This window comes from Melospiza melodia, chromosome 11 (assembly GCF_035770615.1).
Source record: "Melospiza melodia melodia isolate bMelMel2 chromosome 11, bMelMel2.pri, whole genome shotgun sequence".
Classification (NCBI taxonomy): Eukaryota; Metazoa; Chordata; class Aves; order Passeriformes; family Passerellidae; genus Melospiza; species Melospiza melodia.
In genome coordinates, this window is record NC_086204.1 from 22,162,814 (window position 1) to 22,178,222 (window position 15,409).

Below are 15,409 nucleotides of genomic sequence, written 5' to 3' on the forward strand. Positions count from 1 at the left end.
GGATTTACAGAAGACCTCCTCCAGCAGACAGGACTTCACACCCACCCAGCTGAGCATGGAAGACCCTGCTGTAGGCAAGGGCTGCCATAAACAGCTTCCCTAATTCACCCTATGCTCTCTCCACTCACCACGATGCAGATGGCAGCACATACTCCTTCCTGCTCCTACATCCCTTTTAGTAACAACCCTCCTTGGCAGTTCTGGGAATACATGTTTCAAAAGAAACTCGTGAAGGGAAGGACTTTGTTTACAACTGGAAGTGATCTCTGGATGACAGACTTCTTCTACAGAGAAGAAAAAGCCATGAAACATTAAGACAGGATTGATCTGAACTCACAGCATCAGCCCTGCTCCAGTGCAGCCCCAGTGATTCTGTGACTCACAGTAGTGGAGGTCCAACAGAGCACACAGGCTGAAGATGGAGCTGGAGGTATAAATGCAGACTAACATCGAGCAGCTCCCAGTGCTAGGCAATGACCAGCCCTGCCCAGAGCTGGGAAGATCCACAAACACTTCCAAGTAATTGTGAAGGTTTTATTGCCCACTCCTCACTCACAGAGCATGTGTCCATCTGCTCCAGGAGCTCAACTCTTGGTATCCCGTTTCTGTACTGCCCTAGGGCAAAGGCTTTTCCTATTCACCTGAAACCTCAGTGTCCCTTCCCATGGATGACAGGGGGGAGCAGAGCCTGGCACTGCCATGCCTGCTACCGCTTTAACCTCTGCAGTCTGGAAGATGAATTTGGCCCTGACGGCAGATCTTCATGAGAACTAGAAGAGAGTAGCTGTAATACTGTCATTCAGGGGTAAACTGAGGCTCAAAGAGCCTGGAGAACAGCTGCCAGGCCACCAGCATGCTGGATGCAGAACTAAAGGGAAGCAGACAGTTCCCACTCACTGTGAGGAAGCAGCTTCCCCAGCAGTCGCTGCTGTGTAAGAGGTGCCAGGAATGACAGGGACTCACATTCTGTGTGATGTAAAAGCATGGGAGTCCCTTTGGAATCTCCCACAGTCCTGCTGTGCAGGTCTGTTATGACACCTGGTGGCCAAAGGCACCCCTGCAGCACCTGCCACCAGCCCGCCCCATTCTTCTTAATCCTAGATGAATGATCTAATTTCCATTGACCTCATGTGAGAGTAGGAACAAGGCAACAGAGTATGAGCAGGACACACTGAGCATCTTGGCCACCCCCTAGTCTCAGCAGCCGCTCACAGTTCTCTGTCCTGTGTGCAGCCTGGAAGGAGTGACCATTGTGGAGCTACAAGATGTGGAGAAGAAACTCATTACAGAAGCCTAGCAGCTTTTTGATGCAGGAGGGCTCAGCCAGGGTTCCATCATCACAATCACATTTACAACCCAAGCTAGCTCCCAACCCTGTTGAAGACCCAACCCTTCATGTCAACTGCGGGGAGCCAGGTTTCACACCTATATATTTATTATATATATACACATCCCGTGGGGACAAGGGAATGCTTCCCACTGCATGGTTTTCTTGAACAATTGTCCATGCTGCTTGGTCAGGCTGCAACATCACTCTTCCCACGGACTCATATCTGTGTCAATGGCCACACAGTTATAGGCAGCATAGCGCAACTTCTCTTCACATACCTTGGCTCTAGGGATGGCAGGAAGGAAAAAAAGATAAAGGTAAGGAGGAGCTGCCACTGCTGCATGTTCCAGTTGAGAGGACAAGATGCTTTCTGAAATGGAGGATATGCTTCACCAGGGGCTCACAGAGAGAAACTCAGCAGCCAGGTGGGACAGGCAGGGGATGGAAGTGTGGCAAAGTGATGGGACCCAACAGGTCAGCACCAAGGTTAAGAAGAGACCCCACACACAGTCCTCCAGACACAGGGAAGCACCCAAACTTACGTGGCATAGTTGGGCAAGAAGAGAGTGCTGGAGCAGGTGGATGACTCTGGCAAAGCATCTGTTGTCTCTGAGCTGGGGAGAAGGTGACAAACTGGTTAGAACCACCAGGCCAGTGAGGCAGGGAGCCCAGACAGCCCACCCCTGTGGTGTGGGATCTGTCAGCCCTGCAGCCTACAGAAGAATGGACTTACCCCATCTTGTCTGGATAGATGTAGATCCGTGCTGGAAGGCGACTTCTGCCAGTGACAAATCTGAGGAAGCGGCTGCGATCCTCTGTGAAGGAAAAGCAAAGACATCAGCAAACCCAGCACTAGCGAGCAGTCCCTTCAGCCTAGCTGCTTGCTTTCCTTGAGTGGTTTCCCTCCCAGCCAGCAGGCTGGAGCTGTCATGGCACAAATACACACGGACAGAGAAAATTGCTCACCATTGGTGAAGTTATTGAGTGCTTCCCAGAAGTACTGAACACGGGTATCCTGTGGCTCAAAGTCCTCAAACCGAGCTGTCACAAAAGGAGATAGAAAAGGGTTTAATAAAGATCTGAGCTCCTCCCTCCTTGCAGTAGGTGCCTGCAGGGTGTGACCACACAGACCCAAGGTGCAAGAAGCATAGTTGGTCAGGCCCCTCCCAGGAAGCCCAGCCAGATCCACATCTCAGCTCCACAGGGGCTCAGACACTGGCAGCCAAGGGATGACCCAGCCTCTCCCATGAGGCTCAGGACAGAGTCAAAAGGACACCCCTGTCCTCATCAGCACCCAGCTAAAGGCAAGAAGTACACAGGACCATATTCTCACTGTAAGAAAGGCTAATACTGGCCTCCCACACTTCTCCTTGTGCCAGCACAGACAGAAGACAGTTTTGCTTTCAGGAAGAGAGTTTTCAGCAAAGCCCTTCACTTACTGAGCCTTTTCAGGGCATCCACTGTGACTTCAGGGTCTCCACAGACCTTTTTTTCTAGCTCCTGCCATGTAAGGAGGTCAAGGACAGCTTGGGGCACCACCTTCAGCAGCCCAGCCTGCATGGCCATGATCTGAAAAGGAGACAAGGCAGGTAAGCAGCATGTCTTGCCCATTTCCCTGACTCAAGGTTGAGCCTAGGGACTCTTCAAGCCATGTGACTGCTGAGCACATGCTGCAAGGAACCTGAAGGAACAGGACAGGATCCCAGAGAGATGCACCCACCCGTTCACTGAGAAAGCTTGTGTCAGAGCTGTGAATAAAACCCCAGTATCACCAGTGATCCTAGAAGCCACTTTGCTTCTCAACAGCTCCATAGGCTCCAGGACCCCACTGAAAAGGTTGGATATCATTGCCCTAATGAGCACAGGAACACTAACCACAGTGCATTTTACCAGAAACAGGCTGGGGGCAGGTGTCTGGGAGTCAATGACCAGCCACAGGGTGGGACAGTGTCACCTGCTCCTTGCTCTCCTCCAGCCGAGCCTTTTGCACCAGGCGGATGAACTCCCTGCGGTCCTCGTAGCGCACGGCGGTGTTGCTGCCGTTGGGGATCAGCTCCACCACGCGCTGGTCACTCAGCACCGTCGTGTAGGTCAGCTCATTCCCAAATTTGAACTCAAATGTGTCTTTGTCCATGACTTCCATCACCTCCAGGAGCTTCACCTGTCCAGGCACCAAGTAAGTCCATGTTAGAGAGATGGCCAGAGAGCAGTTATGTGCCCAAGTCCTCATCTTCTCCCTTCCCAGACAAGCGACAATGACACAACATGTTGCCCTAAAGATGTTTAGCAGACCTTGGGCCATTGCATGCTTAAAGCAGCAGTTCAGCATGGCTGCACCTCTGTAAGAGCATTTGGTGCATCCTTATAGCTGAAAGCTGCCCTTTGTTGTGTTTATTTGACACATCATAGGAGGAATCAAGTACATGAGGACAGGGACACAAATCAGCACCTTGCTGAGTGCCACAAGGAATAGGATAGGCACAGCCTCCCAGTCCCTCTCACCAACACGGAGTCCACAGCAGGGAAGTCTTTGCTCCAGCTGACCTCTTCCCCTGTTAACTGTTTCCATACAAAGCCAGGAAGAGCCAGGACCTGAAGAAGAAAAGAGATTTTGAGTCTATGCCAAAATGAGACCTCGCCAAAGATGGAGATAGGACTCAACAATGCAGACACAAAGAGCCTTCCCTACTTCTCCCTCTGCATGCAGAACTCATCATAGCTGAGCAGAGACCAAACACTATCTCCTGAACTCTCAGCATCATCCCCCAAAAATCAGACTGTGAGTTCTCCAAACTAGTTTGCCCCAAATACCTCTTTTCCCAGTATGTGACCACAGAGCCTTTCCATGCTCTGTTAGACAGGCTGCAGGAGAGGGCTATCAACTTGCTTTGTAGCAAATCTTCTTAGAGGGATGGGGCTGAAAACTTACCAGAAACTCCTTGCCCCTCAGAGCTGCTCCCATGATCTGCCCAATCCACTCGTACTTTGCAAAGTCTTTACAAGAGGGGTTGGGGACATACATATCCCTGGCTTCTCCAGTGCCATTACCCTGCAGGAGTGAGAGGCAAAACTCCAAGTCATAATTTCAGCACAGCATGTAACACCACAAACTACTCCTGCCATGCCTCTGGGCACTTCTCACAGCAGGAGTGGGCAAAACCCCCCACCCCCTTGGCAAGATTCCCAGTGACAGACCAGTATCCAGGCACTTGTCAGCATATGCTAAAATGAAATGCCACAAAGCAAACCCCTCACAAAGAAAAGCTTAGAGTAGGTATGTCCCTGGCATGCAAGGGGACAGGGACAGCTCTGCATTGCCAGGCATGGAAGGGTTTGCCCCAAACACCCCAATGCACAGCACCTGGTTGGATGTGCGCACGAAGAAGGGCAGAGGCACAGGGGTGTCTGCTGAGCTGGGGCACAGCTCCTCTGACATGTCTGCTAGGCTGTCCCGAAAACCACCACCTGCAACCCCAAAAGAAGGGCATTCTTAGTGATGTGAATTCCCCATGTGCTGATCTTCAGAGTTATGGAGCAAAGATGAGGATTTCTGGTCCAACCTGGCCCTGGGTTGAGCAGAAGGCTCCTACTAGAGCCTTATGGCACTGGAGAAAGTAAGACAAGAGAAATAACATCCCTGCCTGTCCTGTGGAGAACAGCCAGAAGGATCACTGGCACTGGTAAAGCTGCTGTTAGTGACTAATGGAAATTTGGTCCCTCTCCCAGCAAACAGCACTTTTTATCTGGGACACAGCCAGAGGTGGCAGGACAAGGTAACCTGCCTTCCCTCTCTCATCCACGGGAATTAACACTGTAACCAAACAAAAGCACCTACAGCAACAGTCACCTCATCAGCCCCCGACTGCTCCAGAGGAGCTCTGGCCTCCTGCAGCCCCTACCTTGGTCGATGATGCCCTCTGCGATAAATTTGCACTCCCACCACTGGTCATAACGCAACGGCCACCTGTGGAGAACCAGGCATCACCTGAGGTGCTGCTCAAAGCCAAGGAGGTACTGGGACAGTCACAGCAAGGACATCAAGGGACTAGAGTGGAACAGTCTGAGTTTAGGACAGGACAACATTTTAATCTCCAGAGATAGCTGCATCCTCAGTAAGGAGATGACACCTTGGGGTATGGGCCCTGATCTTGTGGCTCCTGTCCTAGTAAACCCTCTCCAGAGTAGAGCACATGGGCTTCCCAAACACCCTGCTGAAACAGGACACAGCTCCCAGCTCTGCATGGTGCCTCCCCGAGACACTGCTTACCTATAATCCAGAGGCTTTTCAAACTTGTCTGAGGGTTTCAGACCTTCATATACCTGCAACAAGCAGAGACAATCAAGGTTGGTATCCCCTCTCCAGGGGAACTGGTGCCACACGAAGGCAGGTACATCAAACACATCAAATCTCACAGCAGTTTGGGGTGTTTGTGCCTGCACAGAGCCCCAGATCTGCTGGAGGTGGGGAGAGAATGCATACAGGAAGATCAGCATTGCTGTGTGTAAAACCACAACACAGAACTCCATGCAGCTACTTGACTGTTGTCACACAAGAATTCTTTGCTGCCTTTTTAGTGCAACAGGACTGTTACACTCTCCACAAACAACATGCCACAGAGAGCATCCAGGATAGAGTACAGATTTCAACTCAGAGATCCCAAATCCCTCATAGATGTTATTCCTTATGGGACCATCAGCACCTGTAATTACGGAGCCTGTGAGTCACATGAAGAAGCCTTGAAGGCTTGGTCTGTCTCCAGCTCCAAGCTCTCCCTTCCACCCATCCTAATGCAGATAATTTTGATTTTGGGATGCCCCAGTCTCCCCAGACCAGCAGGGACCCTTGCAGGAGGGACTACCTGGGTGAAGACAGCATTCTTGCAGCTGGGGTCCAGGGCAGGGTTGTCCCGGTGCTCCATGGCCAGGCGCCGGTTAATGTAGAGCCTTGGCATGAAGTTGGGCTTGCTGGTCTCCGAGTCCTTCAGACACTGGGTAATGAGAGCCGTGCGCTTCTTGGACAGCAGCAAGAACTGCTTGATGTGCTGCCAACAGGGAGCAAAACATGTCATCTACTTTCTGCCGAAGCCATCACACCTCCCTTTCCCAGGGCCTTCCCACACAGAGATATTCTCACTGACAGTATTTGCTTCCCCTCTGCCTCTGAAAGATTCTGCACTCTGGCCTAAGGGAGATAACAAGCTCAGCCCTCAATCCACCAGCTGTCATCTGATGCTCACACTCCAGTGTTGCTTAGAGTCTCTTTTACCCTCACTCTCACCAGAACACTGGTCTTACTATCCGTTTTAGTTGTAATCAAATCCAGCTCCTCTAAACAAACAAAAACCCCAAATGCTATGGGTCCATGTTGACCTGGCACAGGAATTACAGTCCTTTCTCACTAGGCTTTCTGACACTAGCCCACAGAATAGGGCTATCCTGGTAATGTCCAGCATGTGTATTCTTGGAGAGGATACAAGGAAAACAGACAACTGGAGGGATGAACTCAGCACTATGTAAAGGATGAAAAGCAAAAGCTTATTAAAGCCAGGAAGAATGTTACTGGTAAAAGCCTTGATGTTTGGACAAGCCAGCTCAAAGCTGCTGGCAGGAAGTGCAGGAACAGAGCGTCCTGGGCTGAGATCTTGGAGGGGATGTGGATCCAGCTTGCATGCCCAGCGCTGCTATGATCCAAGTCCCTTGGATTTGAGGGTGAAATGTTCTGGTTTGAATCCACTTGTTAGCCCACAGCTACATGCTTCTACATCAGCAGTTTAGTAGGAAAATAAACAATATCACCTTTCACAGTCTTAGTGACTTGAGCTCAGGAAGGTATTTCCCTCCAGCTGCTTTAAAAGCAACAAGCCCTGGCTGCCTCCCCTACCACAACATGAGCACCATCACCCTGCCAGACTGAGGCCCCAACAAGACACAGGGCCAACTGCTCACCTTGAGCTTGCTGAATGTGCCAACAGTGTGGTCCCAGGCTGGCACCAAGTGATGCAGGACACTGTCAAGGAGTTTGATGAACCTAAATCCCAAAGAAGAAGGTATTGAAACAAGGAGGGATGGGGATCTGCACAGATCTATTCTAGACCATACATCCCTGAACACAAGCAGAAAAATAACTGATCCAAACCAAACCCAGCATAGTTTTTTACCTCATGGAACCTTTGGTACTAAATTCCCACTCCCTGGGCACTGCATCCCTCTGCACATACCTGCCCCCCACACTGCACAGATATATTGTGCTTGTGACACATAAGACACTGTAAACTTGAGCTACAGAACTCCTCTGAAAGCACGAGGGAGCCACCCCAGAGAACCCACTTTGTCCCCAAATGGCTGTCATTTTCTCCAGTGTCCAGGACATGTCTCAAGAGGAGTGTCATAGTTTTATAGCTTCCAGCCATGTACATGCTGGAGATGGCATCAATCCCTGCATGCAGTGGCACCTGTACCTTTGAATGAGCACAGCCCGTCGGTACAGCAGGTCAGGGTCAGTCCCTTCTAGGCGAGGGTAACGCACCAAATTGGGCAGCTGGAACATGTCAGCACTGAGCCCCAAGTCCCTCTGTCGGGAGGATTTGATTTTGATGCCTCGGATACGAACATCAATCCCATCATCTGCCAAGGAAGACCATAAATGATATGCCAAAATCACAAGAAAGCAAGCCTTAAATAAAGTGTAGGAGGTCTATAAGCAAAAACAGTAGGAATGTACCAGCTCCACCAGCTCTGGGGCTGGGCACTGGGAGCTTCAAATACCTCTGTGAAGAAGAAGCAGGGTATTTACAGGAGAAAAATAATTAAATTATTGAAGGCAGGGAAAGATAGGATGAAAGCTGAGAACTTGCAAAACTTCAGATCTCCCAGGAGTTTCCCATGGTTCTTTTGAATCTCATCTAAAACAGCCCACAGGGAGAAGAAGTACAAGTCACAGCACAAACTCTTAATGTACAGTATTTTACAGGTGCATTATGGATGTGGTCACAACAATCAGCCCTACCTCTGCACTCCACAATCCGGATCTCAATGACAGGCAGGTGTGTTGTCATGTCCTCAAGGATGCACACATCCCCAATATAGCTCCTGCAAACACAAAACAGATGAGGATTAAAGGGTTGTTCCCTCACCCATCCTGCTAAAATCCACTTGGATACTTGTACAGGAAGACAGTTTACATCTTTTGAAATGGGAGCCTGTGGCAAGAACTCAGTTCTTGCTTAGTTACACCTGAATGCCTGAATGTGCTGGTGACTCAGATCCAGGTACCATGATTCTGATGTGTCCCACAGTCGGATGAGGAGAGCCCTGATGACTGTACCATGCTCCTGCAGGCAGAGTGAACCCACATCCCAGAGAGCCTGGCTTGTACTGCATGCCTGCTTAAGGCCAGTGTTCAACAGCTTGGGCCCCTGCAAGAGCCACGTGTGCACCTCCACCACTCACTCATCAATGCCGACATCGTTCAGTTTCTTCAGATTGTCCCCCTCGCCCCCATACACAGCGACACGCTTGGGCATGAAGTTCTCATCAGTGGTATCCACTGTCAGCAGCAGCTTCCTGCAGAGGGAAGCAGGACATTAAGAAGGCAATTACATCTGAACACCTGTCACTACTCCCTCTCATCACTTGGTCATGTTGTTACAAGCTGGGATTCCCAAGTACCTGTGACAATGCTAAAACCACCTTCAAGCCCAGAGCCAGTGTAAGGGCAAATTTGGGCCGTGACACTCAGGCAGAAAGGGAGTGGCAAAACTTGCCCCAGTCACTAGCCAGCATGTAGAGCAGAAATGACTCTGTAGGGCAGAGAGAGATGACTCACTTGACAATGGTGCCTTTCTTCATGTTGAGCCGCACCCAGTGCTGGCCCTGGGACCCATCACTCTCCCAGTATGTGTCGGCGTGGCTGTCGGTCAGGCATGACACATTGAAGTCCTCCTGGAAGAGGAGAAGTGAATGGAAGGATGGAAGTGAGTGCAGGATTAACTTCTCATTAGTGGTTACTTTCATCATGAATCTCAGTGTCAGAGGGTATCACATTGGCCTGTTCCCTTTGCTGGGCTGTGGGGAGACACCGGGAGTGCAGAGCACACAGGACACTGGGGTTGACTCTCCGAGGTGCTCTGGGGTCACACACACAGCACAGAGTATCAAACCCTCCCTAACATCAGCTTTGTAGCTAATATTAGCACTGGCTTCTCAAACCACTGTCCCTCCAGGGGCTACATTATACAACATGTTGCATGATACTCCCCAGGTTTTTCTCCCACATGCTCAAACAGAGTGCAGTCCAGGCCAGAGCAGCACAGCAGGCAGTACCCATGCTCCCCAGCACAGCGGGGCTGATGTAGCCCTGTCCCTTTAACCCACCGTGTAGGACGAGACATCGATGCTGTCCACGTACTGCTTAACGCTGCCCAGGTTCTCATCCTCCTTCCCAATGTGGTCATACAGGAAATGCACCAGGTCCTCATCACATTCATAAGTCCATGTTGGGGGCACAAACCTAGCAGGGAAAAAGGATTACTGGGTCTGGAGAGCCAGAAGCAGCCAGGCTAATGGGTCAAAAAAGGAAGGTCCACATCCTGCTTGCCTTGCTCGGTTTCCTGCTTTTTTGCAGGCATATCTAGGACAAGACTGTGCTGTGCAGAGATGCCTGTCTTCCCCCCTCTCCCCTAAGTCTGCAGGAGACAGCTGTGTGGGCAGTCACAAGAGACAGGAGCTTGTCCCCCACCACAGCAGAAGCCAGGAAACAGTTCATACCGAAGCTTCTCTACTGCAGCCTCATCCTGCTCCATGGGCCTGGGCTTCGCTCCGAGGCGCAGAGAGTACGTCAGATCCACCACCTGCTCCCATCTGAAACAACACAGAGAAGTGGAGTGAGAACATCCCAGAGGAACAAGAAATTGGTGATCGAGGAATAGTTGTAAGGGGAAGATTTGCATTTAAAGCCCCACCGTGTTCCATCCTCCATCATCTCCAGCATCATCTGTTGCCCTTTCCTTTCCAACTATGTCTACTCCTTTCACACCCCGCTGGGCATGTGACAAGCACAGCGCCCGAGCCAAACCCATTCCACTCCACATCCGGCATCCCTCTTGCCTCACTTCCATGAAACCTGTCCAAGCAGGCCGGGGGTTCCCTAGCCCAGGGCAGGAGGGGCCGTGGGGAAGCATCCCGAGCCCGCATAGGGGTGAGCGCCTCGGCGCTCCCGGGGAGGGACCCAGCGGGACACCGCGGCGGCCCCGCACCTGATGACGGGTTTGTAATCCACCCCGAACAGCTGCTGCTGTCGCTGGATCCGCTCCGTGGACTCCACGGGCACCAGCCGGTCCCCGCCGTCGGCGTGCTTGCACACCAGCACCCATCCCTCCTCGAGATCGCAGCCGCTCCGGTACTCCTCCAGCTGCTCCTGTGGGGACAGCCGGCGGTCAGGCGAGGCCGGGCCGGGCCCTCCGCGGACCCAGCCCCCCTGTTACCTTGCTGAGCTTGACCCAGAGCCCGGCGCTGTTGCAGTACTCCTCGCCGGTGGCGCGCAGGCAGCCGCCCTTCCGCACCTCGATCGTGGCCCGCGCCGCCCGCTTGCCGCCCCGCGCCGGCCCCGGGCTGTCCCACACGCTGAGCAGGCTGCGGGCGGCGGCGGCCGCGGGGGCCGAGGGGTCCTTGCAGATCTTGTACTGCACCTCCCGCGGCACGTAGCAGAGAGCGGCGGGCAGCGCCCGGGCGCGGCGGAAACACTCGCTGCACTGCAGCAGGAACCGCAGCCGGCCCAGCACCTGGTGCGGCGCCTCCCCGCCCGCCTTCATCGCGCTCCGGGCACCGGCTCCGCGCCCCTCCGGTTTACGGCGAACCCCGCCCGCCGACAGGCAAGATGGCGGCGCCCGGCGGGGCGGACGTAGAGCAAGATGGCGGCGCCCGTGCCACGTACAGAGGAGCTAGCAGCGGGGCAAGATGGCAGCGTACGGAGGGGCGGGGAAAAATGGCGGAGTGAGGAGAGGCGGGACTACGTCGAGATGGCGGCGTGGACGGGGCGGGACGGAGACGGGGGCGGGACGGAGACGGGGGCGGGACGGGGATGGGGGTGGATCGCGCCGCGTCGGGAGGCAACGGAGAGGGCGGGGAGCGGCTTAGGAGCATGGCGGGTGGCGATCGGCTCCTGTGAGTAACCGGGACCGGGCAGGCCTGCGTCCCTTCCTAATGTGGTAACGGGGCCGTGTTCCGGCACTTGCTGGGGGATACCGGTGTGCCTCTAGGAAGGGCGATCTGGCACTGTGGGAGCACTGGGGATTGTGCTTTCGCGCTGAGATCCGGTACTGGGGACACTGGTGTGGCTCTCGGACACCGGCCGAGGCGCTGGAGTGGCTCTGGGATTATGGTGCTGGCACAAGAGTCCGCTACAGGGTCACTGGAGGGGCTTCGGGCAGGGAGGGAGGGAGGTGATCCTGCACTGGGAGGGATCAGCAGGGCCGCTGGTGTGCTAGTTAAGTCCCTGGTCCCAAATGGAGGTTTTGGGGACTTTGTTCCCATAGCTCCTGCGGTTGCCGGGGTCCCCCTCCCCGGTGCAGGCCGGACTCGAGCAGCCGCACAGCCCACGGGGAGCTTGGGGACGGGAGTTTGGGGACGGGGAGGCTGGGGACGGGATTTTGGGGACGGTAAGGCTGGGGACGGGAGTTTGGGGACGGGGAGGTTTGGGACCGGGAGGCTGGGGGCGCGTGGCCTGGCACAGACCGGGGAGAAATGCAGGACTGCCCGCCCCGCTCGTCCCAAATCTCTCCAGGAAGGAACAACTGGTGGCCCCGATAACTTAATCTCGCGGGCCCTGGGCAGACCTCGCCTCTCTCCCGGGGGGCCCACGGTCCTCAGCAGGAAGAAGTCCTGGGCTGTGGTGGGGACAAGTTATCGCACTTGTCGCAGCTGGGCGCAAGCCGCCTCTGCGGTCAGGGAGTGGGGACGAGCCGCTTACTCTGGCACGCAGTCGTGGGGGACTGGCAGGGCTCCCGGACCCCTCGTGGGTGACACCCTGTTCCTGCTCTTTGCTCCGCAGCCCCAAAGGCTTCCCCAAGCTGAAGAACGACACGTTCCTGCGCGCGGCGCGCGGGGAGCAGACGGAGCACACCCCGGTGTGGTGCATGCGGCAGGCGGGGCGCTACCTGCCAGGTTAGCGGTGGAGGCGTGCGGGGGTAGCGAGGGAGCCGCAGCAAGCACCCGGTAACATTTGTGGTGGTCCCTTGTAGAGTTTCGGGAGACACGGGCGTCGCAGGATTTCTTTGCCACTTGCCGGAGCCCAAAATTGTGCTGTGAGCTGACACTGCAGGTAAGCATCACTCAGGGGTCTGTGTGTCCCCTCTGTCTGCCCAGATGGGGATGGGGAGAAACCTTGGTTCTGGTCATCCTGGATGGCCTCAGTAAATTGTGCAGCCCTTGGGGACTCCGCTGCCTCCTGGGCTTGACCATGTCCTCCATGGGAAGGGAGCTGCAACCCCTCACTAACGTTTCCTCTTCCTCTGTGCAGCCACTAAGACGATTCCCCCTGGATGCTGCCATCATCTTCTCTGACATCTTGGTGGTGCCCCAGGTAAGAGCCATGGCCAATGCCACAGGGAACAGCAGCTGGTAACAGGGCAGAATTCAGGGCTGCTCCATTCCTGCTTCTCCATTTTCCCCTGTCCCCAGGCACTGGGTATGGAGATTGTCATGGTCCCTGGCAAAGGACCCACATTCACAGAGCCCCTGAAGGAGGTGGAGGATCTGCTGAAACTGCGACAGAAGGTGGATGTCACTGCAGAGTTAGGTTACGTCTTCCAGGCCATCACACTGACACGGCACAGCCTGGAGGGCAAGGTGCCGCTCATCGGCTTCTCGGGGGCACCGGTAAGGAGTGTGCCTCCTCTCTGTGGGTTTCCCTGATGGGCTCCTGTCCTCTCTTGGGGTCAGATCACCTATGGCACCCCCAGCTGTGGGTGCTACATGGGTATGTAACAGGGGGCATTAAGTGCAGGAACAGCTGTGCCCCAGGCTCTGGGGTGCTCACAGGTCCTACCTTCAGCACCGTGACTGGGACTTTGTGTCTTCTTTCATCTCCATCACTCTCCTCACTTCACTCCTCCCCACAGTGGACACTCATGTCCTACATGATTGAAGGTGGTGGCTCCACTACAATGGCCAAGGCCAAGAGCTGGCTGTACCGTCACCCCGAGGCAAGCCACCGTCTGCTACGCCTGCTGGCTGATGTCATCATCGACTACCTGGTGGGGCAGGTGGCTGCTGGAGCGCAGGTGAGTCCTGGGGCAGTGTGGACAGGGCCAAGAAGGAAGGCAAGGGATAGGGAGAAGAGAGGATCCAGCAACTGGAAGGAGGAGCAGGGACTGAGTTGCTGCTCTCCCAATCCCATGGGAAAGTGGTTGAGTCACCATTCCTGGAAGTATTTGATAGACAAGTAGATGTGGCACCAGGGGACACACTTTACTGCTGGATTTGGCAGTGCTTGCTTGTTAGACTCAATAATCCTAAAGGTCTTTTCCAGCCTAAAGGAATGTGTGTCCCTGGCAGGCACTCCAGCTGTTTGAGTCCCATGCAGGGCACCTGGGCCCAGAGCTGTTTCAGGACTTTGCCCTGCCTTACATCCGGGACATTGCCCAGGCTGTCAAGAGCAAGCTGAAGGAGGAGGCACTGCCCCTGGTGCCCATGGTGAGTCAGGGCTGCCTGGATTGACCCTGACATCTGGGCACTGCTGGAGAGGGGTGCATCCCCTGGTGCTGGCTTCCCTCAGTCCAGTCTGTGGAGAGGGGTCTGAGGCACAACAGTGGGTGCCCATCTCCTCCCTCCGCAGATCATCTTTGCCAAGGATGCACACTATGCCCTGCGCGACCTGGCCTACGCCGGTTACGAGGTCGTTGGTCTCGACTGGACCATCCGGCCCCAGGAAGCTCGGTAAGAGTCTGACTGAGGGCTCAGGTGTCTGGGCAGGATCCCAGACCAGGTACTCTGACTTCCTCGTCTGCCCTGAGACATCCCAGGCCTGGACATTGCTGCTCCAAAGGTGTGGATAGTTGGGCCACCATGCTGCAGCTTCTAAAGGCTGTGCTGAGGGGTCCTAGGTGTCCTGCAGTGCGGGCTGCAGGCACACCTGGCTGCCCTCGGTCTCTCTACCACATGCAGCAACTCACCTGTTTCCTCCCTGCTGCAGTGCGCAGATAGGAAAAGATGTCACCCTGCAAGGGAACCTGGATCCATGTGCTCTCTATGCACCCAAGGTGAGCCTTGGCTAGTCCCAGCAACTAGGGCTAGTTCTAGCCTGTGTTAAAGGCCTTCTACCTCAGCTTTGCCACGTGCAGCACTGGCTCATGTCCCAGCGTCCCCTCAGGCTAGCTGAGATTCGTGTCAGATTGGTCTGACACATGGTTTCCTACCATACCTACAGGAGAAGATTGGCGAGCTGGTGAAGAAGATGTTGGAGAGTTTTGGGACCCAACGCTATATTGCCAACCTGGGCCACGGCCTCTACCCTGACATGAACCCTGAACATGTGGGTGCCTTTGTGGAAGCCGTGCATGCTCATTCCCGTCATATCAACAAGCACAGCTGAGCCTGGGGCCTTGGGGACAGGACTCTGGTTTGGGCACAGTCACCCATGTTGTCACAAGGCTCACTCTAGGCTGGGCTGCAGCATTAAACCAGGACCTTCTGTGCAGCAGCCGTGTGGCTCTGGCTGGGGGATGGGGAACTGGACGGCCCTGAAGGAGATGGGACGTCACGGCAGGCTGCTAGAGGAGCACGTGTGGTGAGGGGGAGCCCCTGAGCCCCATCCTGCAGGTCCAAATGGGGGAACAGGGATGGCAGCAAATTGCGGAGGATGCCTCTCCCTGCCAAGCTGCAGCGTCCATGCTTGCAACAGAGGATGTGAGCCCAGGGCACAACAGCCATCTCCTGAGGATGCATTGCTCAGCCCTGCTAGGGAAGGTGGGTGCCTGAGCCTTGCAGGGTCACAGCCTGGGAGCTTGGGGCTCACAGCCCACCACTGGCAGAGACTCGGCATCAGCTGTCCCACAGTCCTGCTCAGGTTGAAATGGGCAATGT

At 54.7% G+C, this 15,409-nt stretch overlaps 2 protein-coding genes across 2 annotated transcripts; one reads left to right on the forward strand and one right to left on the reverse strand.

The window, feature by feature from the left end:
* Positions 1-1,417: 1,417 nt before the first annotated feature.
* Positions 1,418-11,154, reverse strand: LOC134423182 (E3 ubiquitin-protein ligase HECTD3-like). Its single transcript, XM_063165983.1, has 21 exons — positions 10,813-11,154; positions 10,585-10,745; positions 10,097-10,189; positions 9,704-9,839; positions 9,156-9,271; positions 8,780-8,893; positions 8,337-8,419; positions 7,789-7,954; positions 7,277-7,358; positions 6,190-6,372; positions 5,598-5,650; positions 5,230-5,294; positions 4,692-4,795; positions 4,260-4,379; positions 3,833-3,922; positions 3,285-3,491; positions 2,770-2,899; positions 2,297-2,371; positions 2,064-2,145; positions 1,873-1,944; positions 1,418-1,615 (listed from the first exon to the last, which is right to left on the reverse strand). The coding sequence occupies exons 1-21, from the start codon at positions 11,137-11,139 to the stop codon at positions 1,531-1,533; spliced, it is 2,544 nt and encodes an 847-aa protein (XP_063022053.1). The 5' UTR covers positions 11,140-11,154; the 3' UTR covers positions 1,418-1,530.
* Positions 11,155-11,223: 69 nt separating this feature from the next.
* On the forward strand, positions 11,224-15,026 carry UROD (uroporphyrinogen decarboxylase). The gene is given in 11 exon segments (XM_063165985.1): positions 11,224-11,331; positions 11,334-11,491; positions 12,378-12,490; positions 12,568-12,647; positions 12,846-12,908; positions 13,007-13,204; positions 13,447-13,608; positions 13,883-14,020; positions 14,163-14,263; positions 14,520-14,586; positions 14,754-15,026. Coding segments are annotated over 11 exon segments (1,338 nt in total). The 5' UTR covers positions 11,224-11,238; the 3' UTR covers positions 14,919-15,026.
* The last annotated feature ends 383 nt before the right edge of the window (positions 15,027-15,409 follow it).

Coding starts and splice junctions, on each gene's coding strand:
- LOC134423182 (XM_063165983.1), bottom strand. CDS start 11,139: ATGAAGGCGGGCGGGGAGGCGCCGCACCAGGTGCTGGGCCGGCTGCGG. Junction 2,900..3,284: donor TGGAGGAGAGCAAGGAGCAG/GTGACACTGTCC, acceptor TCTCCTTTTCAG/ATCATGGCCATGCAGGCTGG. Junction 1,616..1,872: donor TTCTTGCCCAACTATGCCAC/GTAAGTTTGGGT, acceptor TGCCATCCCTAG/AGCCAAGGTATGTGAAGAGA.